This window comes from Erinaceus europaeus, chromosome 9 (assembly GCF_950295315.1).
Source record: "Erinaceus europaeus chromosome 9, mEriEur2.1, whole genome shotgun sequence".
In the NCBI taxonomy this organism is placed as follows: Eukaryota; Metazoa; Chordata; class Mammalia; order Eulipotyphla; family Erinaceidae; genus Erinaceus; species Erinaceus europaeus.
This window is the reverse complement of record NC_080170.1, coordinates 23,775,866-23,801,599: the sequence shown is the minus strand read 5'-3', so window position 1 is coordinate 23,801,599 and position 25,734 is coordinate 23,775,866. Positions and strand designations below refer to the sequence as shown.

The following is a 25,734-nucleotide window of genomic DNA, read 5'->3' as shown; positions in this document are numbered from 1 at the left end:
TGAATATCATGACTAGGGAGATAAACAAGTTTAGAGTATCTCCTGCCATTTGTATAGCTGGTCATTTATCTAATAGTTTTCTAAATCTTCATTACAGTTAATACGGCAGCCTAACTCCCAATAGCATCTGATGGATGGTCTTCACTTCCTAAGTAACAAGCTTTTGTAAACTGCTCCCACATTCTACCAGGCTGGGTCTGTGTGACTAACAGTATAAGACAAATCACCTCTAAGATTAAATTATAAAGAATGTAGCTTCTGTTTGTAAGACTTTTGAGAACTATGGTGGTTATCTTTAGAAGACTGAAGGTGGGGATACAGGACTTTGATGTTGGGTGTGGTGTGGAACTATACATTGTAATATTACAATCTTGTAACGAACTATTAATAGAAAATAAAAAAATATTCAAAAAAACAAGGCTTCTGTCTTAGATGGCCCCTCTCTCCCTTGCTCATATTAGCTACTATGAAGAAAACCAGCTACCCTGTTGTATGGAATTACATACCACAAATTTTATTATCCATTAAATTATTGAACAGTATTTACATTATGTTCAATTATTTCTTTAAAATAATGACAATGAGAATTATTTCTGATGTCTGTGTGTACGTCTATACAGAGTTCTAGGCTGTGTATCTTCAGCCGCAATACATTTGGTGTAGCTCTCCATGGTGACTGACACATCCACACTGTGTGGGTCACTGTTGTAGCACAACACAGCCTATGCCGCACTGTAAGATGTTGAAATGTAAATATGATGGGCAACCTTGGAAGTGGTGCAGTGGATAAAGTGATGGACTCTCAAGGAAGAGGTCCTGAGTTTGATCCCTGGCATCAAGTGTGCCAGAGTAAATGCTCCGGTTCTTTGTTCCTCCTGTCTTTGCTATTAATGAATACAGACATCTTAAAAAATAATAATAAATAAATAAAATTATACACACACACACACTGACTAGGCTCTTAGTAGGTAGCCTAGTTCTTTCTTTTCTCCACGTTATAAACTCTTTCTAATATAATTTGATGACTTGTGCCACTTAAAGTGTTTTCATTAAGTAGTAGATATGCCAACCTTTTTTCAACATCTTCTTTTTTGTTGTAGAGGAAGATGAAGTAAGTGCACATGCAAACTCTGCATCTTCTTTAACTTTAGAAGAGCCTGCTAAAATAAGTGGGGGGGGGGGGAGTGAGACACACAATCACTGCTAAATTAAAAAAACCAATTTTCTCCTGTGGTTAGTTTCTCACCTAATTAGGACATACAATGTGATCTGATTTAAGGGGGAAAATAAAGCATATATTTTAAAGATAAATGAAAATGTGTAAGACACTAACAATTAATTGTATTTCTGAATGGTAATATATGCTATCATCCAGGGGTGTTGTTTCATTTACAGTGCACAGGTAGAATAAACTTAGCATTGATGTGTCAGAATTAGGCTTTTATTCTCTTGTTTTCACTAACAGAAATATATATATATATTTTAAATATTTATTTTCCCTTTTGTCGCTCGCCCTTGTTGTTTTATTGTTGTGGTTATTATTGTTGTTCTTGATGTCGCCATTGTTAGGACAGATAGAAATGGAGAGAGATGGGGAAGAGAGACGGAGAGAGAAAGACAGACACCTGCAGACCTGCTTCACTGCCTGTGAAGCGACTCCCCTGCAGGTGGGGAGCCGGGAGCTCGAACTGGGATCCTTATGCCGGTCCTTGCACTTGGCACCACCTGTGCTTAACCCGCTTAACTCCTAGAAATAAATATTTTTTTAAAAAAGACCTAAATGTGAAGAGCAATAAAAGAACTTATAGACATGCGATTTCACTGAAGTCATCTCATGAACAGTAGAAACTTGTTTTGTTTTGCTTAATATTGCTATTCTATTTTTAAGCTACTATGTCCATTTGCTTTATGCATTTAATAAGAATATGAATTTAAGTTACCAATATATTTGGAAAATTCCACACATATCAGGTCAGATATTCACAGCACTCAAATGTAAGAGATAATATTAAAGAATTCTCAAACTCTAAGACATAAATCAAGGGGTACTTAATAATCTCTAGGTATTGAGATGTATATACATATTTACCTTTTACTCTGACTTTAGCCTCTGATTGTGTATTTTTCAGTTTGCCTAAAATAAAAAGAATACAAATAGTCACCCTAGGTAATCAGATTACAGGATATGTTATCAAATTAATTCAGATCCATCCCCCATTACCTTTCATTTTCTGTGGCAATTCACTTGCTTCAATGTCCTCCGAATCACTGCTTTCAGCATACTGGACAACAGTTTTTCTTCTAAAATTAGTATAAATATAAAATTAAATATCTGATCTGGTCTACCCAGTAGTGCTGTTACCCTGGTTCATGATTAAGTTCAGAATTGTAACATCTGAGATCATGATTAGAGAGGAGAACTGCTGAGATGATAAATGATATGGGACAAATAATAAAACCTTAGTTTTCAGATCTTTTGATGGGATAGCTAGCAGAGAGACTCAGTCTGACGTCACACTTGAGGGTAGATGATATAACAAAGGCAAGTATTTATAAAAATAAAGTCTAAAACCAAGTATAAACAATCAACCAAAACAGAATTATCTAAAAAGCACATTTAATAAACGAGTCTTGCTCCTGTTTATTTTTTTGAGGAAAAGTTCATATGACAGATAAAACTGAAATTTGCTAGTATTTTGCATTTTTTAAAAATACATTCATCTGCAAAATATGGTAGCACTATTATTAAAATGCATTTGAAAATATAAACCATCCTAACACAGTCATTATTTCAACAATCAATTCAAAATGATAATTCCATTAAAAGCTTGAATAAAACACTTCCAGCCTAATGATGGCAGTCAAAATACAACTATTTTTCAATGAAAAAATTCTTAAATGTTATATAGAAATACGACAGTACACACATAGTTACAAGTCTAAGAACAAAGGATTCTATCTGGGTCAGACTGCCCAGATATAAATCCCCACTCTTTCATTTATTTTCTCTTTGACTATAGGCAAGTCACCTAATATTTTTCTGAGACTCAGCTTCTCCATTTGGAAAACAGTTAAATTACAATCCACTTTGTAGGGAAGTATGCTGTTCATACAAAATCCTTTAAAGTAGTGGCTGCTGCACAGTCAGCATATACAATTTAGCTATAATATAGATGTTGGTGGTTGGAAGTTTTTCTTATATCCAAATTTTAATTTTTATATTTTATCTGACCTGGTCCACCTTATAGGGCTGTTCCCAGGTTCATAGTTAAGTTCAGACTTATAACATCTGAGATCATAAGAGAAATTGCTGAGAGGATTAATGATTGATGATATGGAACAAATAATAAAATCCTAGTTTTCCAGTCTCTTGAAAATACAGCTAAAAGAGAGACTCAGTCTGAATTCACATTTAAGATGCTGGGAGTAGATGATACGATATAACAAAGGCTGGTATGCAGATCTGCTTAAGAAAGTAGATAGCATAATGTACAGTTATCAAACTCAAGTTGTGCTCTGGATGACATGAAGTGTTTCACTCAAATTGCTCCTCTTTAGTTTGCTAATATATAACAATTATACCCTCATTTACAACAGTATCTTGTTTTAATTTCCACTAAAGGTGAAGAAACAACTGGGATGAGCACCAAGTACTTTTTAAAATTGTATTATTTATGTATTGGATAGAGACAGAGAGAAATTGAGAGGGAAGAGGAGGTAGAGAGGGACGGGGCAGAGACAGAGAGACACCTGCAGTCCTGCTGCACCACTTGTGAAGCTTTGTCCCTCTAGATGGGGACCAGGTCTTTGTGCACTGTGTGTGTGCTTTACCAGGTACACTGCTGCCTGGCCACACAACAAGGACTTTTGTCAGGCCATCTATAACTATTAGCTTCCTCTCCTCAAATCCATAAAGCATTTCCAGTTCAACTTAAAAAAAGAAAAAAAAGCTAAAAGCTCAGTCGAACTATATTAAAACAGTAAAGTATTAGGGAAAACCAGTCATTATTAAAATATATATATTCCCTTCATTTGTAAATATCACTTCATCTATAAAATGAAAATAGTCTTACCAGTTTAAGTGATGGTGATTTGGGAAGTTTTAAATAAAAGAATAAATATACAAAGACTACATACCTAAGATGTAGTATATAGGGGTCCTATCTTTGCCCTAGTATTAGAAATGGAGAAAACATGTTACATATAATCAAACCATAATAAAGTTTACCTTTTGGGGCGGGAACTAGGTAATTCTGATTTGGAATGTTTATTCTTTTCCTTGACATCTGAAATACTGGGTTCTCCACTACCTCTAGAGGTTTCTATTTCAGAGAAGAGGACAAATACACAGAGTATCAATAAGCTTTCTTGGACTACAAGTATCCTTAAGAAAACATGGTTTACCAATACAATAGTTCAACTTTTTAATATCTTCCTTTGTTCCTTCATTGAATCAGTCACTTTCTGTATGTGCTTCCTGTAAAAAGTATTTCCTCACTAAAAATACCTTCACATTATTGTGCCTACTAGTCTTTCTCCACTAGTCATTCTGTCACTACTAAATTTCCTGGCTATACTAGCTGAATTTCTAGTGACACCAAGGAAACAAGAGATGCTAAATAAAAATGAACAATAGGTGATTTTATAAACTTTGTTATTTAAATTTCAACTAGTGCCTCAGTCACCTAGCAATCCTTGTAAGTGTCTTCCCACCCAATTCTTACTATAATGAACCTTTTACCTTGATTCTTAGCTCCTTTAACTCTGAAGCAGATAACCTGTACTTAAGGAGTTATTCAAATTCTCCTATCTTTTTATCCCCTCAATTGTATCTTTCCTTAGCCTTATTTCCTTTCCTTCGAATGCTAAATCTGGTACCCATTCTTTGATCTCACTTCTTCCTATAGGCCTATAAATTATTCTCTCCAATATAGATAAAAATCTCTTCCGACAGAATTTCCTTCCTAACCAAAACACAAAAAGCACCTTCAACTAGGCTGACCTCTCCATTTCCTATTTCTCTCTCCTATCTGAAATGAAGCCAAAAGAAAAAAAATGTATACAGTGGCTACATTCAAATCTTGGTTTTTTTTTTTTTTTTAACCTTGAAATATTTTTAGGTAAGTGATCTTCAGATTTTGAGAAGGCTACTGACTGATAAATCCAGAAATTTCTTTTCATTTCTACTCACTTCAGAATTTGGTTCTCTCTTCCTCTCTCCTTCTCTGTTATTATGCATAGATAATGTGACATAAACAGTTCTGAGGTTCCAGAACAAAATACTGCTGGTCTATTTTGCTTTTTCTTTTAATTCCTCTTCCAAAGAATTTCTCCTCCTCCACCAAAAATACTCTTCCTGTTTCTCTAACTGGTGTAGTAGGACATCATTTCCCTGTTGAAATTTTTCCTGAATAACAGTCCTAATAAAATTCTTTAGAAAAAGATAAATGAAATTTCTGTATAATTCAAAGCCAGGCTACATAGATATAATAAACTGGAAAAATCTAAGTCAAATATGAGGCCATATTCAAAATTAATGTTTACCTTTGAACAGACCTTCTGCCTTTTCACTGGTATTGCTTCCTCCAAGCTTCAAAGAGTCATCCTTAACATTACATTCCTAGATTTAAAAAGGACATTTCTGATATAGTATTGCTACTGGTTGTAAATAAAGTTAAAATGTACGTCTATTTACATTACATTACAAAATAAAAATTACTACCCCATTCTGGAGCAACAAGGAGTGGTGAATTCATTTAAAAAGAAAAAATTATGTAAAAGCTCATGTCATTTTTTTCCACAGGTATCTCACAAAAGGAAAACTAATTAAGTCTGCAACTTTTCAGCACGAATACAAAGCATAAATCTCAATTATGAATGATATACTAGTTACTGTAAGGAATATTTCTGAAGTAAAATGTACTATAGAGTTAAAATTTTCAGACCATAAATTTTCAACCAAGAGTTCCTAATCCGTAAATACAGACAGTCAATGAGATAACCACCAATATTGTCCATTTTGTCTGAGGTTCTGAAGATGCAATAGTACAGGTCCCAGAGCACCTCCATCCTCTCCACCAATGGTTTTCTTTTTCTTTTCTATATTTTAAAGGTTCTTCAGTCTGCTTTTTTTTTTTTAAGAATTTATTTATTAGGCGCCAGGTAGTGGCTCAGCTGTTTAAGTGCACACATCACAGTGCCCAAGGATCCAGGTTAAAGCCTCTGTTCCCCACCTGCAGGGGGAAAGCTTCACAAGTGGTGAAGCAAGGCTACAGGTGTCTGTCTTTCCCCCTTTCTACCTCCACCTTCCCTCTCAATTTCTCTCTGTCTTTATCAAATAAATAAATAGAATCTATTTATTCATGAGAAAGATAAGCAGAGAGAAAGAACCAGACATCACTCTGGTCCATGTGCTGCTGGGGATTGAACTCAGGACCTCACGGTTGAAAACAAGAAGTCAAGCTCTGGTCTATTTAGGAAAGAAAATTGAATCTCAAGACACTGCAACTGAGCTAAATTCTTAATAAAAGTTGATCTACCACCCAAAGAGGCTCCTTAATAAATTTTGGGAGGTCTTTACATGTTATACATCAGACAAAAACTAATAACCAAAATATATAAGGAACTCACCACATTTAGCAACAACAACAACAAAAAAAAGCCCTATCCAAAAGTGGGGAGAAGACATGAACAGAAGATTCACTAATAAAGAGATCCAAAAGGCCAGCAGACATGAAAAAATGCTCAAGGTGATCGATTGTCAGAGAAATGCAAATAAAGACAACAATGAGATACCACTTCATGACAGTAAAAATGTTATACACAAGAAAGGACAGTAACAACAAATGATGAGAGGTTGCAGGGGATTTTTAAATCCTTCTGCACTGCTGGTGAGAATGTAAACTCCTCCAACTCCCGTGGAGAACAATTTGGAGAACTCTCAGTGGACCTACCCTATTACCTCGCAATTCCTCTCCTGGGAATATATCCTAAGGAATCAAACACATCCATCCAAAAAGATCTGTGTATACCTATGTTCATAGAAACACAATTTGTAGTAGCCAAAACTTGGAAGTAACCTAGATTACAACAACAGCTGAGTGGTTAAGGAAGTTATTATCTATATACACAATGGAATACTACACAGCTATTTTTTTTTTACTTTTTTAAATATTTTATTTATTTATTAATGAGAGGGTTAGGAAGAGAGAGAGAAAGAAACAGACATCACTCTGGTACATGTGCTGCCAGGGATGGAACTCAGGCAGGACCTCATGCTTAAGAGTCCAATGCCTTAAGTACTGCGCCACCTCCCGGACCACAAATACTACTCAGCTATTAAAGACTAATGAATTTGGGAGACAGGCGGTAGCAGCAGGTTAAGTGCATGTGGCGTGAAGTGCAAGGATAGGCCTAAGGATCCCAGTTCAAGCCCTGGCTCCCCACGTGCAGGGGAGTCGCTTCATAGGCGGTGAAGCAGGGCTGCAGGTGTCTATCTTTCTCTCCCCCTCTCTATCTTCCCCATCTCTCTCCATTTCTCTGTCCTATCTAACAAGGAAGACATCAATAACAATAACTACAACAATAAAACAACAAGGGCAACAAAAGAGGAAATAAATAAATATTTTTAAAAGCTTTTTTAAAAAAAGAATAATGAATTTGTCTTCACCTCATCTTGGATGGAGCTTGAAGGAATGTTAAGTGAGATAAATCAGAAAGAGAAAGATGAATATGGGATGATATGACTCACGGACAGAAGTTAAGAAATAAGGACAGAAAGGGAAAACACAAAAGTAGAACTTGGACTGGGTTTTGGTGTATTGCACCAAAATAAAGGACTCTGGGAGCAGGGTTTTCAGGTCCTAGTGCAAGACAGCAGAGAGGATCTAGTCTGGGGTGATAGTATTCTTCAGAAAATTAATAAATTTTATACATATATTTACTGTATATACTGTAAAGCATCAATCCCACCAATTAAAAAAAAAAGAGTAGAAAGAGTTCTTGGAATTGGAACTAAATAGAGAAAACAGTAAGACAAAATTTCAACAAGCAGTGTTAGCAAACTGATGCACAGATTCTTTGAAAACTAAGAAATCAGAAAAGTTCAAAGAAGATATTTAAGCAAGTAATTTGCTTAGTTATTTCCCACCTTAAATTCTACAGATTTTCAGATGAGAATAAATAGCTGTTCAATTCCAGCAAGTTATTTTTCCATTAAACTATATTTTAATTCTCAGGAAATGAACATAAAATAATGTAGCACATGCTACACAATATATGAATAAGTATATCGACATAAATGATCAAGAGATTCACCTATGCCTTCACTACAAGCACATGATTATTTCTATTAACATTTTAACACATAGTGTGTTACTTCACTTAAACATACAAAGTATGTATTCACAAATTGAAAACTCAAGACTATTAGCACTTTTTATTTTGAATTAATAAAGAAATCATGAAAGTATTCTTCAAAAGCAGGACTTTACAAGTACCTATTTAATGTTATGGCTAAATCATAGGTGTCACCTTCGGTTTCAAATTTTCTATCTTTAAAAATAACACAGGGGAAGTTAAAAAATTTTTACTTTTAGCTTTAAAAAACGCATTTCTGATAACTTCTTTAGATGGTTTCTTTGAAATGACATTTTGGAGTCCAAGGTTACAAACACTTGTAAGGGTCTGGATACCTGTTACCAAACCGTGCCAAGAATGAGGTGCCAACATTCAGTCTTACCAGCAAATACATGAGAGGGGCCACTGATCACACCTCTAAAAATACTGGGTATTATCAATTTTTGGCAATTACTTTTTTTAATTTATTTTATTTATTCCCTTTTGTTGCCCTTGTTGTTTTATTGTTGTAGTTATTATTATTGTTGTTGTCGTTGTTGGATAGGACAGAGAGAAATGGAGAGAGGAGGGGAAGACAGAGAGGAGGAGAGAAAGACACCTGCAGACCTGCTTCACCGCCTGTGAAGTGACTCCCCTGCAGGTGGGGAGCCGGGGTTCGAACCGGGATCCTTACGCCAGTCCTTGTGCTTTTCGCCACCTGCGCTTAACCCGCTGCGCTATAGCCCGACTCCCCGGCAATTATTTTTAATAGCAAAATTTAAAGTATTTTAAAGATGCGTTTATGTATTTTATAGGAGAGAGAGACATCCAAGTCATCGGTGCAGCATATGTAGTGTTTGGGATTGAGCCTTGGGCTCCGTGTTTGCAAGACCTACACTATGCCGAGACACCTTCTCAATGTCAAATTAAAGAGTTTAAAAATAGATCAGAGAATTTAGAGAAAACACAGTAATACTTTACCTTCTTCAGCTGGTTCTTTTTAATTCTTTCAACTGGAAGAGGTTTGCCATCGTGAAAGTTGGTAAGAATTACAGCAATAGCTGTAAGAGTTTTGCCCTTTAAAATGGGGAAGAAAATTTTAGTCAAGTCAGTTATCAAGTAGTATGCAAAAACACAGAAATGAACTACTTGTTATATTAAATAAACATAAATTTAATAATAGAAAGTCACTGATCAGGGAGTCTGGCAGCATGAAGATCCTGGTTCAAGCCCCCAGCTCCCCACCTGCAGGGGAGTCGCTTCACAAGCGGTGAAGCAGGTCTGCCAATGTCTATCTTTCTCTCCTCCTTCCTGTCTTCCCCTCCTCTCTCCATTTCTCTCTGTCCTATCCAACAATGCCAACATCAATAACAATAATAACTACAAAAACAACAAGGGAACAAAAAGGAAATAAATATTAAGAAAAATCTTTTTAAAAAAAATTTAAGTCACTGATCAAATTGGGAAATGTTCCCCCACACTACATCAATATGAATTAATAATTTAATCTATAAAATACAGCACCTCTGAGAAACACCATCTTACTAAGTGCTGTTCTAAAACATCTCATTTAGCCTTCAACTACTTCAAGAAACTACAACCATATCGTGATATATTTGACAGAATTTCCTTTTTTGAAAAAAGAATTTCTTAAAATAGTCTTTCCTTTTAAGAAAACTCAAGAATGATAAGCTATCTAGAATTTTAAAATAAAAATAGGAGATCTATGTTTATATCACCTGCTAATTAACTGTAAATCAAGAAACCAAAAAGAAGAAAGAAGCATTACTACAAGTGAAAACCCATGGAGAAGAAAAAAAAAAAAAAAAAAAAAAACTCTCCTATACTGAAAATAAAATCTAGTCCCAAATAGCTACCAGCAGATTTCTGTATTTCAATATTACAGTCTACAAAATCAGTTACCAAATAAAATGTTACTAATTCAAGAAAAAGTATCAATTACCAAACCCATATCATCAGCTAAAATTCCTCCATGGACATTTTCTGGTCGGTCCTTCTCAGAAAAATTGGTGATGGTGTTATAGTATAGATCATTTCGCTGTTCCCAGAATGGTGGAAGTTCTTTACTATTTTCCCGAGAAACCATCCAAGCTAGAGCTTGTTTTTGATGTGGGAGCAGTGGTGTTTCAATAGCCTGTAAATAAAAGGAAAATCATGAACAGAATACAGTGAACCCGTTCTGTTTCCACATGTGGAACCTAAAAAGCCTACTGTGCAATTTTCAAAGACTAACATCACATCTAAAAATTCTAGATAATTTTTTTTTTAATGTAGTGCCAGAGACTGAATGTGAAGTCACATCCACAACCCAATTCTTAATTTTATTTCCATGCCAGAGGATGAGAAAGAAAAGAAAGACGAGAAACCAGAACACCACCAACCCATGAAATGCCACCTGTTTTTGCTCTCTTATAGTGCCAGGGACTAAAACCAGCACCTCACACCCATGGACTCAATCTTCTGAGCCACCTCTCTGCCACCGAAACTGAAAACACAATTACAAAATATGGCTCACTACCTCAGCTGGTTCCATTTCATGAGTTTTATCATCTTCCTTTAAGTCTTCAAATAATTTGTCAAATTCTGTTTTAAGCTACAATAAAGAGCAACAAGGGAAAAAAAAATCAGTGAAAACAGTAATTATTTAATTCAGTGACTTCAAGTAATTTAATTAACTAAAAGAAATAACAATGAGGACAGAAATTCTTTCAGATACCAGACTGCTCACTTTAAGTAGTATGAATAGGTGCTTTAAGTTTAAGAGGTAAATTGTTAATATAGGGTAGAGACCTGAAAATCCTGGGTTTCAGTCACAGCTGTCATAAATAAACCTAATGAAAATTTGAGCAAGTCAATTACCTTTTTTATTTTCTTTTTGAATAGAGACAGTGAAGTTGAAAGGGAAAAGGGAGTTTGGGGTAAGGGAAGATTCCTACAAAACTCTACTGCTTGTGAAGCTTCCCAGCTATAGTGGGGATTAGTAGTTTGAACGCAGGTCCTTATGCACTGTAATACATGCACTCAACCAGGTACACCACCACCGAACACCAAGACGCTTAAATTTTTAATTTTTTTTCCATATTCCTATAAAATCAGGGAAGTTAATTAAATTCAGAGTGCCTCCAAGGTGGTTTATGCAATTAATTTTTTTATTATCTTTATTTACTGGGTAGAGACAGCTAAAAATCAAGAGGGGAGGGGTGACAGAGAGGGAGAGAGACAGAGAGACACCTGCAACCCTGCTTTACCACTTGCAAAGCTTTCCCTCTGCAGGTGGGTACCAGGGGCTTGAACCCAGGTCCTTGTACACTCCAACCTGTGTGTTCAAACAGGTGTACCACCACTCAGCCCCATTCATTTTTTTTAAATTGGTATTCCATAAGCTATTTTGGCAGAGCCTATCAGGTTTATCTGACTTTTTTTCAAGTCTGACAGTTTTTCATTATTATTATATTATAAAAATAACTGCTATGTGCTATGGAATGTTGGGCTGAATTCAATCTGATGTTATTTTAGCTTTTTATTTACTTGCTTTTTAAATATTCATTTTCTTTATTATATGTGAGAGAGCTGCATATGAGATCAACAGATAAGCTGAAGCACCACTGTGGAACAAGTGGTGCTGAGGATTGAACTAGGCACCTCAGGTATACAAGCCTCATGCAGTCCTAGTTGGGCTCTCTTCAGTTGCTACTCATTTGTTTCTTCACATTGATCTAGTTCAATTACAGCAACATAGAAATAGTATGTTTGGGGGGGGGGGGCAAGTAGTGAGTGGCACATCCAGTTAAGTGCACATATTACTATGCACAAGAAGCCAGATTGGAGGCCCTGCTCCCCACCTGCAGGGGAGTCGCTTCACAAGCAATGAAGCAGGCCTGCAGGTGTCTATCTTTCTCTCTCCCGCTTTATCAACCCCCATCCCTCTCAATTTCTCTCTGTTCTGTTAAATAAAAGAAATAGAAAGAAAGGGAGCCTGGCGGTAGCGTAGCAGGTTAAGAGTACGTGGCACAAAGTGCAAGGACCGGCTTAAGGATCTGGGTTCGAGCCCTGGCTCCCCACCTGCAGGGGAATCACTTCACAAGCGGTGAAGCAGGTCTGCAGGTGTCTACCTTTCTCTCCCCCTCTGTCTTCCCCATCTCTCTGTCCTATCCAAAAACAAGGACATCAACAACAACAACAATAATAATAACCACAACAACAATGAAACAATAAGGGCAAAAAAGGGGGAAAAAATAAATAGAAAAAAAAAAAAAGGAAAATATGACCACTGGGAGTGGTGGTGGACTCATTAGTGACGGCACAGAGCCCCAGCAATGACCTGGTGCCAATAAAAAAAAAATTATAATCATAAAAAAAAAAAATTATCAGCATCATCATAAATATATAAACAGTATGTTTTTAAGTATATATATATATATATATATATATATATATAATTACATAACCAGTTAGAACAACATAAATTTGACATGGCCGCTTTCGTAAATGAGCAAATACGCAGTAACCCAAAAGAATCCCATTAAATGGCAGTAGCACATGTGCCAGGAAGCATGTGTGTTACCATGCATGAAGACCTGGCTTCCAGACCCCCCAGCTGCAGAGGGGAGACTTCACAAGCTTGTGGAGCAGCGCTTCCATTGTCTCTCTCTTTCTCCTGCACTCTCTCCCTATTTCTGTCTCTATCAGAAAAGGAAGAAAAATTTAGCCACCAGGAATAATGTAGGCCTGATGGCAAAAAAAAAAAAAAAAAGAAAGAAAGAAAGAAAAAGAGAAACAATAATATTAAAGCTTCCTCATCCTAGTGTAATTTGACTGTGTACTATATTTGGCACTTAAACTTCTGCAAAGTCAAGGCTATGCAGTGACTGAAGAAATTTTAAGAAACATAAAGAGCTGGGCAGGGTTGGATGCAGTTGAGTGCACATGCTACAGTCATGCCCGAGGAGGCCTGATCAAGCCCCCAAGCCCCAGCTGCAGTGGGGAAGTTTCATGAGCAGTGAAGCAGTGTAGTGGGTGACACTCTCTCTCCTCCTCTATCTCCCCATTCCTTCTCAAATCCTCTGTCTCTAACCAATAAATAAATAATTATTTAACAACAAATAAATAAAAAGACAAACATGAAAAAAATCAATTAAAAGTTAAGAGTGGTAACTTGGGGTTTACCCTTGAGACACAGCCTCTAATCATTCTAACAATGAACAGGGGAAATGTAGTAACTACAATCAGAACATAAATGGGCTTTAACTTTGCTGATACAAACAGACAAAGGCATGGTTTTGTAGTTTACAATAGCTACTTTGTATCCTTTTATTTCAGATCAGCCTAACAGTATCCCAGACTACAAATCAGACAAAGAATAGAAATGTTCCCCATACATTTTTATTTACTCTGTAACATGTTTCATATCTGTCATATTTATCAAACTCCTTTAAACATCAATCTTCATTTTTTTAGGTTCACAGTAAGAGACAAGCACACCTGTTCAGTTGTCATCTGGACTGCGGCATGGACTGGCATACTATAGCTTGGGCCAGCTCTTCCAGAGCCCCAACCACCTTCCAAAGCAAATCCTACAGCTAAAAAATTATAAAATGAAGAGAGGAAAACCATTAAACAAAACAAGTTATCTTTGGGGAAGTGGCTTTGAAAATTTGTCTATAATAATTTGTCTATGGGCAATCCCCTTAACATTTTAACACTATCTTCAAAGCCCATACCAGGGTAGAGCTCTGCCTTATAAGCATAAGGTTCCAATTTTGGTTCCTGGTACCACATGTGCCACAGTGACATTGTGCTTCTTTAAAAACTATCAAAAACTGGACTGGGGCAGATCGGGGCAGGCTATCAGATATCCAGTGCATAATGGTGAAGAGGGACTTGTGTTGGTGGTGGACATGGTATAGACAGTATTACCAGAAGGTGAAAGATTATGCCAATGTGTCAACAACTGTCATGTAAATCATATTTCCCTAGTGAAATTATAAAAAACAAAACAAACAAACCCTAAATTCCAAGTCATTTAAAACAGATCTTACTCTAAAATTACACACTATTTGATCCAACGTTTGCCACATCAACAATGCTTTTTCACCCCCTACCGGGACATTCTTTTATTTTACTTTTCGAAAGGACAGAGAGAAATTGAGAGGGGAGGGTGAGACTGTAAGGGAGAAAGACAGAAACCGGCAGTACTTGCTTCACCCCTTGAAGAGCTTCCCCTGTGGGTGGGGAGCAGAGGTTTGAACCTGGGTCTTTCGTATGGCAACCTAAGCACTTAACCAGGTGTGCCACTGCCCAGTCCTGGGGCTTTGTTTTATCTATAGTTTATTAAAGAGAAAGTTTGAAATCAGGGTTCTCCAAACACTATCATCTGGGGAAAGTAAAGCAGGGAGTTCAGCATCTCTCTGTACATGGGTGAGGGGGAGGGATGTGTGGGCATATACTGTGAGCTCAAGTTATTATGAATCTATAGATAATTCAAAACAAAAAGAAAACAAACTCAGTTCTTAAAAAAACACCTAAAACTTACAACTTGGGACCTTCAATAGCCAATAAATTTAAGTATTCAAAAAGAAAATACAATTCCTACATTTTAAAATATCAAAATAGGGGCCAGATGCTGGCACACCTGGTTGAGCACATATGTTACAATGTGCAAGGACCAGGGTTTGAACCTTCAGTCCCCACCTGTAGAGGGACAGCTTTGCAAGTGGTGAAGCTGTGTTGCAAGTCTCTGTCCCTCTCTCTCTCTCTCTAAAAAAAAAAAAAAATATATATATATATATATATATATATCCCTCTTGATTTCTGACTGTCACATAAATAAAGATAATAAAAAAAGTTTTTAAAAAAATCAAAATAATAGTACTTTAAGCCCTGTACTTACTTTTTGGTGCAGGACCCAATTTAAATCCATGTTTCTTCAACTGATCTAAAACAGCTTTTCTGTTTTCTTCTTTTCCCCAGAAAGTCATTTGCAGAGGCATAGTAAAAGCATTGTTTGCACCAAAAGGAACTACCCTAAAATAATTAAAAGAAAAGTGAAATTAAAAATTCCCATTAAGAATCTGTTAAACATCCTAAGACTTAAGAGTTCAAATTTGGCATGGAAGGAACTTTTGGACAAACAAGAATGAGATGGAGGAGAGTAGGGTCAGCAACAATCAGAAAAGTGGTTCTAGAGGACACGGACACACACACACACACACACACACACACACACACACACAGCCCTATGACGGGATAAAGGAGTGTTTATTATGCAAAACTAGCCTACCCCCAAAACCACAAAATAGCCAAATTAGTCTGTTTAATTGACATGGTAAACCGTTCAATATTCAGAACCAACAAAGTTAGCAATTCATTCTGAGAAAATGATCTGCACAAACTAATTCTTACTCGGGGTTCTGTAAAAATTTATACTCAATACCTGAAAAACGTGAACTGAGAAAGCAGGAAATAAATGAAAAGACACCGCTGAGCAGCTAACTTGCAAACTCACCCTTACATTCCATGCTTAGAAATCAAGATCACAGGGTGGGGAAGGGGGGAGATAGCATAATGGTTCTGTAAAAAGACTTTCAAGCCTGAGGCTCCAAAATCCCAAATTCAATCCTCCACACCACTGTAAGTCATAACTGAGCAGTGTTCTAGTCTCTCTCTGTCTCTATCTTTTTCTCTGATTAAAACAAAACAAGATATGTACATATATATTTATTATGCACATATATTATATTTATTATGTACATATATATTATTTTTAAATTTAGAACACACACAATGCCCAAACAGAAAAGGTAACTGAGACTAGGAGTTTAAAAACAGAAAAAGAAAAATGAAGAGGTCGAGCGCAAAGTGTATGCATGCCTAAAGCAACAGTTGTGAGGCAGCTCCAATCAACTGATGCCATGTAAAAACGAGGGTCTAGGATTACCAGAGCTTCCATTTCTGTTTGGGAGATTGCTGTTCCCCGGCCCACTCTTATTCAGACAAAAAGAAATGACAGAGGGAGAAACACCGCAGCTCCAGCCCTTCCCCTGGTCCCACAGTTCTAATCCGGGTCATGCACATGGTGAAGCATACACCATACCCAGGGTAAGCTATTTCTCTGGCTGCCATCAGATCTCCTTTGTCAAGAGAAATCTTTCTAAATAATTTATATGTGTGGAAGTGTATTTCCTTGTAGGATGGATGTTAATATAAAACATAACTAGACATTTAAATATCAGAAATTATTAAAAGCTGTAATTACTGTAAAGATAAGATGAAGCTCAAATGTTTCTCTGGTCACAGGTTCCCAGGTTTTATAACCTCTGATTCTAAATATTTTCGAACTCTCAAATCTATGCACTAAAAGACATGTTATAGACGTCCTAATATTTAAATCAAAGCCTCCCTTTCTTGATGCTATTTTGACAGGAGAATGGGAGAATAGCTATATGATAGCTAGAGTAGTACAACAGACAAGAGGAAAATTAAAACACTAAACATATAACAGAAGTGACATTGATAGAAGTTGTCGTGGTAACAAATCCAAAGATCACTACAATTCACAAAGATTAAAAATAAACTCTTAAAGTACATTACCCTTCAATCTGTGCTAACTTGTTGTCCATGATATAGGCCAAAGCAGCTGCAAGGTCCTTCTTTAAATGGCCAACCTGATTTCCATTCACATTGTTTACTTTGATTGCATTCTTATCATAGGGGTTATTGGGTTCTCGTTGTAATGCAACCATTTCATTATTATTAACCTAATGAAAATAATAAAGACAACATTATAAATAGCAAATGTACAATAATACTTTGATTTGCTATTCTTGAAATTTTTATTCATCTTCAACGTCTGTTAGATAACAATGCATATAATGCCACATTTAGGCATTTATCCTGTGGACACTCAAGCATGAATTCAAAGGGACATATGCACCCGATATTCATAGCTGTATTATTCCCAATAGCCAGAATGGAAGCAGCCTAAATGCCCATCAACGAACGAGTGGCTAAAGAAGTTATGGAATATATATTCCATGGACTACTACTCTGCAATCAAAATAGATGATACTGAGTCCTTTGGGACTGAGGTGATTGCTTAGCAAAGTAAGTAGAGATGAAAGACAACTACCAGTTTCAATAACATGTGCAATCTAGAGATCTGATTTATATGAACTTGCCAAAAACTATTATAAAATAAGTCCAAACAAAACAGAAACAAGCAAACTGTAAGACTTGTGAGAACTCTGGTGGTTATCTTTGGAAGGGTGGAGATACAGTACTGCAGTGGTGGGTGTGGTGTGGAACCATACACTGTGATCTTACAATCTTGTAGCATACTATTAATAACAAATAAAAAGTTATATAAAAGTGATAAGGGGCCAGGTGGTCGTGCACCTGGTTAAACACACGTTACAATGCACAAGGACCCGGGTTCAAGCCCCCAGTCCCTACATGCAGGGAAAAAGCTTTGTGAGTGGTGAAGCAGTGTTACAGTAGGTATCTATCACTCCCTTCCCTCTTGATTTCTGACTGTATCTATCCAATAAATAAATAGAATTTTAAAAAAGAATTCCTATTTAAAAAGATAGTGCATATAAGAAATATTTCCTTGGATTCACTCATTCTGTTAGGGTTATTGCTCACTGGCATTTAAAAAAAAAAAAAAGTGAGTCCTGGACCTTATGTCCATCATATAGATTACCCATTTCAAGCTTTACAAACCCACTGGCAGGTACTATCATTATCCCCACTTGATAACCGCAGAAAGTAAAGCACATGAAAGTTAAGTAACTTGCCCAGGGATGTAAAGCAAATCTGTAGCAGAGCAAGGAAAAGAACCCAATAGGCTAGCTGCGAAGTCTAGATTCTCCAGATTCTTAAAAGACAAAAAAGAAATCAATTATAACCAGAATGTAGCTGGAATAAGAAAATACATCCAGACTTCAACCAGTGCCATCCTCTAATGCCACTTGACCCCCCCAAAAAAAACCTGCCTGAGGTGGACCTGAGTTAGTTCCAAGGCACTGCATAAAAGGTCCACTTTTCAACAAGAAAACGAGACATGCAAATAAGAATCTACTGTCAAACATAGGAAGAGTTATCAATATCAACTACCCCTAAGGAAATTCAGATGTCTGATCAACTAAGCAAATAAATAAATAAACAAACAAACAAACAGTAAATTTTAAAAAGTTTGCAAAGTACTTCGTAACTAAAGAATTAAAAGAAAATATAGTGGTCTGGGAGGCGGTGCAGTGATAAAGCTTTGGACTTTCAAGTATGAGGTCCCGAGTTTGATCCCCGGCAGCACATATGCCAGTGATGTCTGGTTCTTTCTCTCTCCTCCTATCTTTCTCATAAATAAATAAAATCTTTAACAAAAAAGAAAAGAAAATATAAAAACTATGCCTCACAAAAAAAATGTCTGGAACCAGAAAAGTACAACTAACATCATAAAATCACTAGAGAAGCTTGACAGCAGATATGAGCAGAGAGGAAAGAGTGAATGAAGCTGAAGACTGGTCAAGTGAAATCATAGTCCGAAGAACATAAAGAGTAAAGAATGAAGAAATGTGAAAAGGCATCAAATGAGTTCAGGAAGGGAGCTAAGCAGGTAGAAAAAACATACTCAGATACCCAAATCCAGACACGTCCCAATCAAACGCTGAAAAGAGCCTAGTTGACAACAAAAGGAGCAATTAACTACGGACAAGAGATCCTAAACAAGACTAACATCAGGGGTCAGGTGGTGGCGGCACACCTGGCGGAGTACATTAATGAGTTACAATGCACAAGCCCCTGGTCCCTACTTGTAAGGGGGAAGAAGGTTCACACGAGGTGAAGCAGTGCTGCTCTAACCATCTCCTCTCTCAATTTCTGATTCTATCCAAAATAAATAAATGTATATAAAAAAATAAGACTAGCATCATGGGAATAGACTGATATTCTGTGCCAATGTGAAAGGCACACAGCTGGGATGGTGCAGGTGAGGACCCAGAAACAAGTGTCCTAGTTCTATCACAGGTGTCTGCTCCCTACATGCTTGAGATCTGGGAGCCAACTGTGTTCAATTCCATGGTTTCTATCATAGGTTCGAACTACACAGAGGCTATATCACCATAACTCAACACATCATGGTAAAACTGCACTATTTTAAAATTGTACAACGACCAGGATGGAACCCAAATTCAGAGACACCTTGGGGGAAAATGCACCTTCCAAAAGTGGTATGAGACTTCACTACGTGCCAGAAACTCTACCAGTTATCAACATGACAAAGCTTATGATTACAATGACAAAACTGGTGAGTAAGACAGGAGGATAATTCTAATAACTTGTATTGTGCTTATTCAAAAAAAATAATAAATAAAGCTTTTTCTAGAGCACTGCTCAGCTCTGGCTTATGTTGGTGCAAGGGATTGAACCTGGCACAAGCATGAATGTCTGTTTGCATAACTATTAGGCTATCTCCCATGCCCTACTACTCTTTTTACTTTTAGCTTTAAAATAAACTCTAATGGGTCAGAGGAGATGGCACAGTAGCTATGCAATAATTCTATCATGCCTGACACTTCAAAGTCCCAAAATGAATCCCTAAACTACCGTAAGCCAGAGATGAACAGTACTCAGGGAAAAATAAAACACACACACACACACACACACACACACACACATAGTAGTTTTTTTTTTTTTTATTTTAACACTCTGGTTATTTACACTTTTTTTTAAATTTTCCCTTTTGTTGCCTTTATTGTTTAACATTGTTGTGGTTATTGAGGTTGTTGTTGTTGGATAGGACAGAGAGAAATAGAGAGAGGAGGAGAAGACAGAGAGAGGGAAAGACAGATACCTGCAGACCTGCTTCACCGCCTGTGAAGTGACTCCCCTGCAGGTGGGGAGCTGGGGGCTTGAACCCGGATCCCTATGCCAGTCCTTGCACTTTGCGCCAGGTGCGCTTAACCCACTGCGCCACCGCCCGGCTCCCAGTTATTTGCACTTTGATATAAGTGTTTTCTTAGCTTTAGTAATTATTCCAATATTACCCTGTGAAAGTCTTGAAGGGAAAGAGAAGATTGATCAGGAAGAAAAAGGGGGCACTTATGTATAAATGTAGACAGATAGCTGTAGAGATGATGGTTGGCCCATGTCTACAACCTTAGGGGAACTGTGGTGGATTACAGTGGGGAGACTGAAGATTCAGAACCCTGGTAGTGGGAATGGAGTGGAATTATACCCATTGACATGTAATTTTGTAAATCACTAATAAAATTAAAAAAAAAAAAAAAGCATTCTGTATCTGTACATAAATTTGAAGGGAAAAAAGGAAGCAAAGCATTTCTAAGACTTGCACTTATCTTCAGGAGGTGGGATGGTGGGGATACAGAACTGCGGTGGTGGGTGTGGTGTGGGACTATACACTGTAATCTTACAGTCTTGTAACCTACTGATAATCAAATTTAAAAAAATCTGTATCTAGAAAAACTGTCCATCATAAATGAAGAAGACATCCCCAGAAAAAAACTAGCAGACCTATCCTATAGTATCCTATAGTAGTTATTAATGGAGAACCATTAATAATCTAGAGCTGGGTAAAGAAAGAAACACAGGTTAAGTATGAAAGAGGGAGCATGCTTTGGTTTTAACTTTTTGTAATTTAAAAGGTAAAACAACCCTAAACATGTAAATATACAATATAGATACTATTACTTGTAATGATAACAGCATTAACAAAGTGAGAAGCGAAACAGAACTATATATAAGCAAAGTGTTCACACATTATTAAAACTAAATAGAAACTAATTAGCACTAGATTCTTAAAACACTCTAACTTTATTGAATTTTTCATAATAATGATCAACCCCAAAGTGTCCAACGGCATGAAAAAATAAAAGTGCAATACAGATTTTTATTGACATGAAAGGGTATTCCTAATATCATACTAAAGAGAATGCTTTATTTTTATTAGTGATTTAATACTAGTTTATAATATCTTAAGATTATAGAGATATAGTTCCATGCTGCCACCACAATTCTGTGCCTTCTCCCTTATTTGAGCTTCCCCTCCCACAAGGAGAGGGAAGACATCACAGTTCTTTGACTAATTTCTTCCCCCTGATACACACAAATTCATGTTTTAAAAACACAGACTGAGTCTTTTTAATATATAGGCTGTGTCTTTGATATGAGGACTCTCTCAAAAGCCTAGACCAAACAGATCAGAAGCAACCGGTGGCACAGCTATATACAAGATACTGGGTACTATACAGCAAACCCTAACAAAGGGACTCTTCAAGGTTAACCCAATTACCAAATAATGTGATGATAACAATAACTAACCATTGTCTTTTTGAACCCTAAGACAGCAGGAACCTCATATTTCCACTATAGAGCCTATATTTCCCCTAGTCCTAGAACCTTAGGGTAGGGCCCACTTTCCCATATGCCTCTCCCAATTCATATCAAATAATATTGCATCTGCCGATCACAACCTAATCAACTGAACAACTGCCACCTCAACATGCTTCAGCTCAGACTGTGTCCAGAGACTTCAGGTGTGGAATGACAACCCTTCAGCTTCATTACTTGGGTGAGACCTTTCCTTTCATAGTATTCTCTAATTCCATCCCAGGTGGTTCACATCTTAACAAAGTCCCAAAACCTAGATATAGACCAGGTTCCATGAGATAGAGCATATGTTCACACATATCCATAAACTAGTGCAAAATATATACCTGAAAGCAGAAGTACACTAGAGTTTGCAGTGAGTACCCCCTAACACTTCCTCTCCACTATTCCAACCTTTGGGTCCATGATTGCTCTACAATTTTTTTGGCTTTGTATGTTAACTCTCTTTTCAGCCACCAGGTTCCAGATGCCATCAGGATGCCGGCCAGGATTCCCTGGACTGAAGTTCCCACCAATGTGTCCTGGGGCTCCGCTTCCCCAGAGACCCACCCTACTAGGGAAAGAGAGAGGCAGACTGGGAGTATGGACCGACCAGTCAACACCCATGTTCAGCGGGGAAGCAATTACAGAAGCCAGACCTTCCACCTTCTGCAACCCACAATGACCCTGGGTCCATGCTCCCAGAGGGATAGAGAATGGGAAAGCTATTGGAGAGGGGGTGGGATATGGAGATTGGGTGGCAGGAATTGTGTGGAGTTGTACCCCTCCTACCCTATGGTTTTGTTAATGTCTCCTTTCTTAAAAAAAAAAAAAATTCATGTTTTAATTCTTTATATTGTACATACGAGCAAAAGCATCCAGTTGCCGTCTCTGAGACAAATGCAGGCTATTTGTTAACAGATATAAACTATAGCAGTAAAAGACCATGAACACACACAAAAAAAAAAAAACTAAAGGATTAAACAAGCCTGACTTTACTCCTTTCCTTCTCCTCGTTTTTTTTTTTTTTTTTTTTTTAATGCAGTGTCAGGGGATGGGAGGCAGCACCATCATTTTGCAAAAGACTTTCATGTCAAGAGACTCCAAGGTTTCATATTCAATCCCAGTTACCATCATAAGTCAGAGCTGAAAAGTGCTCCAGTGAAGAGGAGGAGGGGGGAGAGGAGGGGGATGAGAGGAAGAGATGGAGGAGAACTAGGGAGTAGAAAGTGGAGGAGAGGACACAGGATAGCACTAGCTATCTCATGAACTCAATTATTTTTCTTTTTCTCTTTACTAAAGAGAATGTTGATGACTAATAGATATAATATGATCTCAGTGTTGCATACAGAAAATGAGCCCAGTTTAATCAAACATTCAGAGTAAAGTATGGAAGACAGAGTTATGAATTGGAAGAGACAGTAAGAGTTATAAATTGATAAACTGTAATGTAATTCTTTTTTTTATAAGTAACTTTATTATTTTATTTATATGGGGGGATAAGGAACCAGAGTGTCATTCTAATGCATATATTGCCACATTACCATGGACACAACACAAGACTTCATGCTTACAGGCTCAATGCTCTATCAACTTCACCACCTTCTAGACCTCATTAGTGCTTTTCCTCTTAGCATTTAAAAATACTGAATATATACTACTTACAGAATTAATATGCATTTTGAAAATAATATTAAGTAACTGTTTTTAATCCACCTACATTTCTATTTGCAATGTTGTACAAAGTATCCTAAGATCAGTTAACAGTCATTGTACCAGGATCAATAACATTATTTAACATCTCACAATGGCATGAAATAGTTTAGAAAATAAAAATTTTTAACAAATAGCACAAATCAGAAATAGGAAAATGTGTATAGGGTCAGGTGGTGGCACACCTGGTTGACTGCACATATTCTTCGTACCCAGATTCAAGACCTCAGTTTCCACCTGCAAATAGGAAGCTTCATGAGTGATGAAGCAATACTGCAAGCATCACTTTCTCCCTCTGTCTTCCTCCCACCTCTCAATTTCTCGGACTCATCAAATAAAGGGGGAAAAGAAGGAAGAGAAGGTGGAGAAGAAAGGGAGGGAGGAAGGAGTGATAGCAGATTCGTTGTGCAGGCACCAAGCCCCAGTAAGAATGCTGGTTGCAACTAAAAAAGACAGCAAATGAATATGAAATAAGAATGGATAAATTTCTGTAGAAAAGAAAAAAACTTCAGAATTAAAGGTTAAAATATCAAGAACAAAAAAGGAAAGGTCTGGTGGTGAGGAAATCATTGGAGACAAAGAGAAATTGAGAGGGAAGGGGTTAATAGAGATGGAGAGAGAAAGAGATACCTGCAGACCTGCTTCACCGCTTGTGAAGCATCCCCCTGCAGGTGGAAGCCAGGGGATTGAACGTGGGACCTTGTGCTTAGTACGATGTGCACTTAACCAACTGCACCACCTTCTTCTAGTCAGCCTGGAGCAGCGAAGACCGTCAATAACTTTATGTATGTATATGCATGTGGCTGTACATAATACATACATAAATACATACATATCAGTGTACAGGACTGTGCTGAGTGCGCAGAGTGGGAGGTGGCACAGTGGATAAAGCACTGGATTCTCCAGCATGAGGTCCTAGGTTCCCACCCTGGCATTGCTTGAGCCAGAGTCATACACTGATTCTTGAGGTCTTCTCTCCTCTCACTGATTAGAAAATTAATATTTTAAACATATTTGGATGTTTTTATTTTAGATGGAGACAGAGTGAAGCTGAGAGGGAATGAGGACACAGAGAAGGCGACAGATGCCTGCACCATCATTTCACTGCTTAAGAAGCTGTCCCCTTGCAGGTGGGGACCAGTGGAGTAAACCTCGGTCCTTGCACACTGCAGTGTGTGCGCTCCACCAGGTACGCTACTTTTTTCTTTTCTAAATGCTGAAGGAAGCAACAGAGAAAACAGTGAATTTGGAAGTCACTTCGCAAATGAGCCACATAATACTTGTGTGCTTTGTAAGCTTATTATTTAAGCTCCCAAGACTTCAGGTTATTCAGCGATACAAAGAGACAACAGTGGCCCAGGAGGTGCCACTGAGGGTAGTTGCAGCTGTGAGCAAAAAGTCCTGTGTTCTAATCCCCGGCATCCCATATGCACCAGTGATGCTCTGATTCTCTCTCCTCTTCCCTCATCTATCAGTCAAAGAGTATTTTTAAGAGGGGAAACACAGCAGATTATTTTTAGTAATCAAATAAGACTGGAAAAAATGCTTTTTATATTGTAAGTAGGATAAAAACATAAAAGTCATGGTATTACTATTTAGTTAAAAGACAGCTGCTGTTTCTTGCCTCGCACTAACTCAACAGAAAACTTAAGTAAGCATTAACTGCATACATTACCTCCTAATTCTAACTTCCCAGGTGAACATCATAAATGTCACATTTTAACTCACTACCAAATTATTATTATCTACTCACCACTCCTGTGTAATACCGTAGTCCAACGACATGACCTCTCAGAGTTCCAAACAATACTGAATCGAGTTCTTCATCACTAGTTAGGAAGTCATCTGGAGGGATAATATCTTGAAATTCAAACCGGGGAAAGAAAGTTGGATAGGAGAGGCGGGGGAAATTTCCATGGACTCCATATTGGACAGTCTGCAAATACTTCCAAACAGGATCTCTGTTAAAAAGAAAGGGGCAGGGGGTGGGAGGTGTAGGGGGTGAGCAGTATTTATTTAGCCAGATATTTTCTCAAACAAACACACCACAATCATAAGTCAGGTGTTGGCTCTGACTCTATTTCAACAAATGAAATCCCATGGAAGAATTACCATACACAGTCTAGGGAAAGCATCCACTGCAGTGAGGGAGAAAAGTTTCAGGAAGCCCAGACTGTGCAGCAATGCCTCTCCTGTACCCACAGCTATTCAAAACAAAAACCCCCACTTCGGAGCGGTGGTCACCAACCTTTTTTCCTAGTGACCATCGCATATTCAGAT

The 25,734-nt window shown here is 37.4% G+C and overlaps 1 protein-coding gene across 6 annotated transcripts in view; it reads right to left on the bottom strand.

Annotated features, from left to right (window-relative positions):
* Positions 1-25,734, bottom strand: part of HLTF (helicase like transcription factor) — a 54,506-nt gene that overhangs the window by 27,554 nt on the left and 1,218 nt on the right. For 4 of the 6 annotated variants that reach the window (XM_016185999.2, XM_016186000.2, XM_016185998.2 and 1 more), the window contains exons 2-13: positions 25,208-25,415; positions 16,948-17,114; positions 15,248-15,381; positions 13,840-13,937; positions 10,877-10,951; positions 10,301-10,492; positions 9,319-9,414; positions 5,545-5,620; positions 4,229-4,322; positions 2,222-2,301; positions 2,090-2,134; positions 1,071-1,160 (exon numbers count right to left, since the gene is read on the bottom strand). In XM_016185999.2, coding sequence (XP_016041485.1) covers positions 1,071-1,160; positions 2,090-2,134; positions 2,222-2,301; positions 4,229-4,322; positions 5,545-5,620; positions 9,319-9,414; positions 10,301-10,492; positions 10,877-10,951; positions 13,840-13,937; positions 15,248-15,381; positions 16,948-17,114; positions 25,208-25,415 — 1,355 coding nt within the window. The remainder of the gene's footprint in view (positions 1-1,070; positions 1,161-2,089; positions 2,135-2,221; positions 2,302-4,228; positions 4,323-5,544; positions 5,621-9,318; positions 9,415-10,300; positions 10,493-10,876; positions 10,952-13,839; positions 13,938-15,247; positions 15,382-16,947; positions 17,115-25,207; positions 25,416-25,734) is intronic. The other 2 variants (XM_060197542.1, XM_016186001.2) reach the window with 1 other exon arrangement.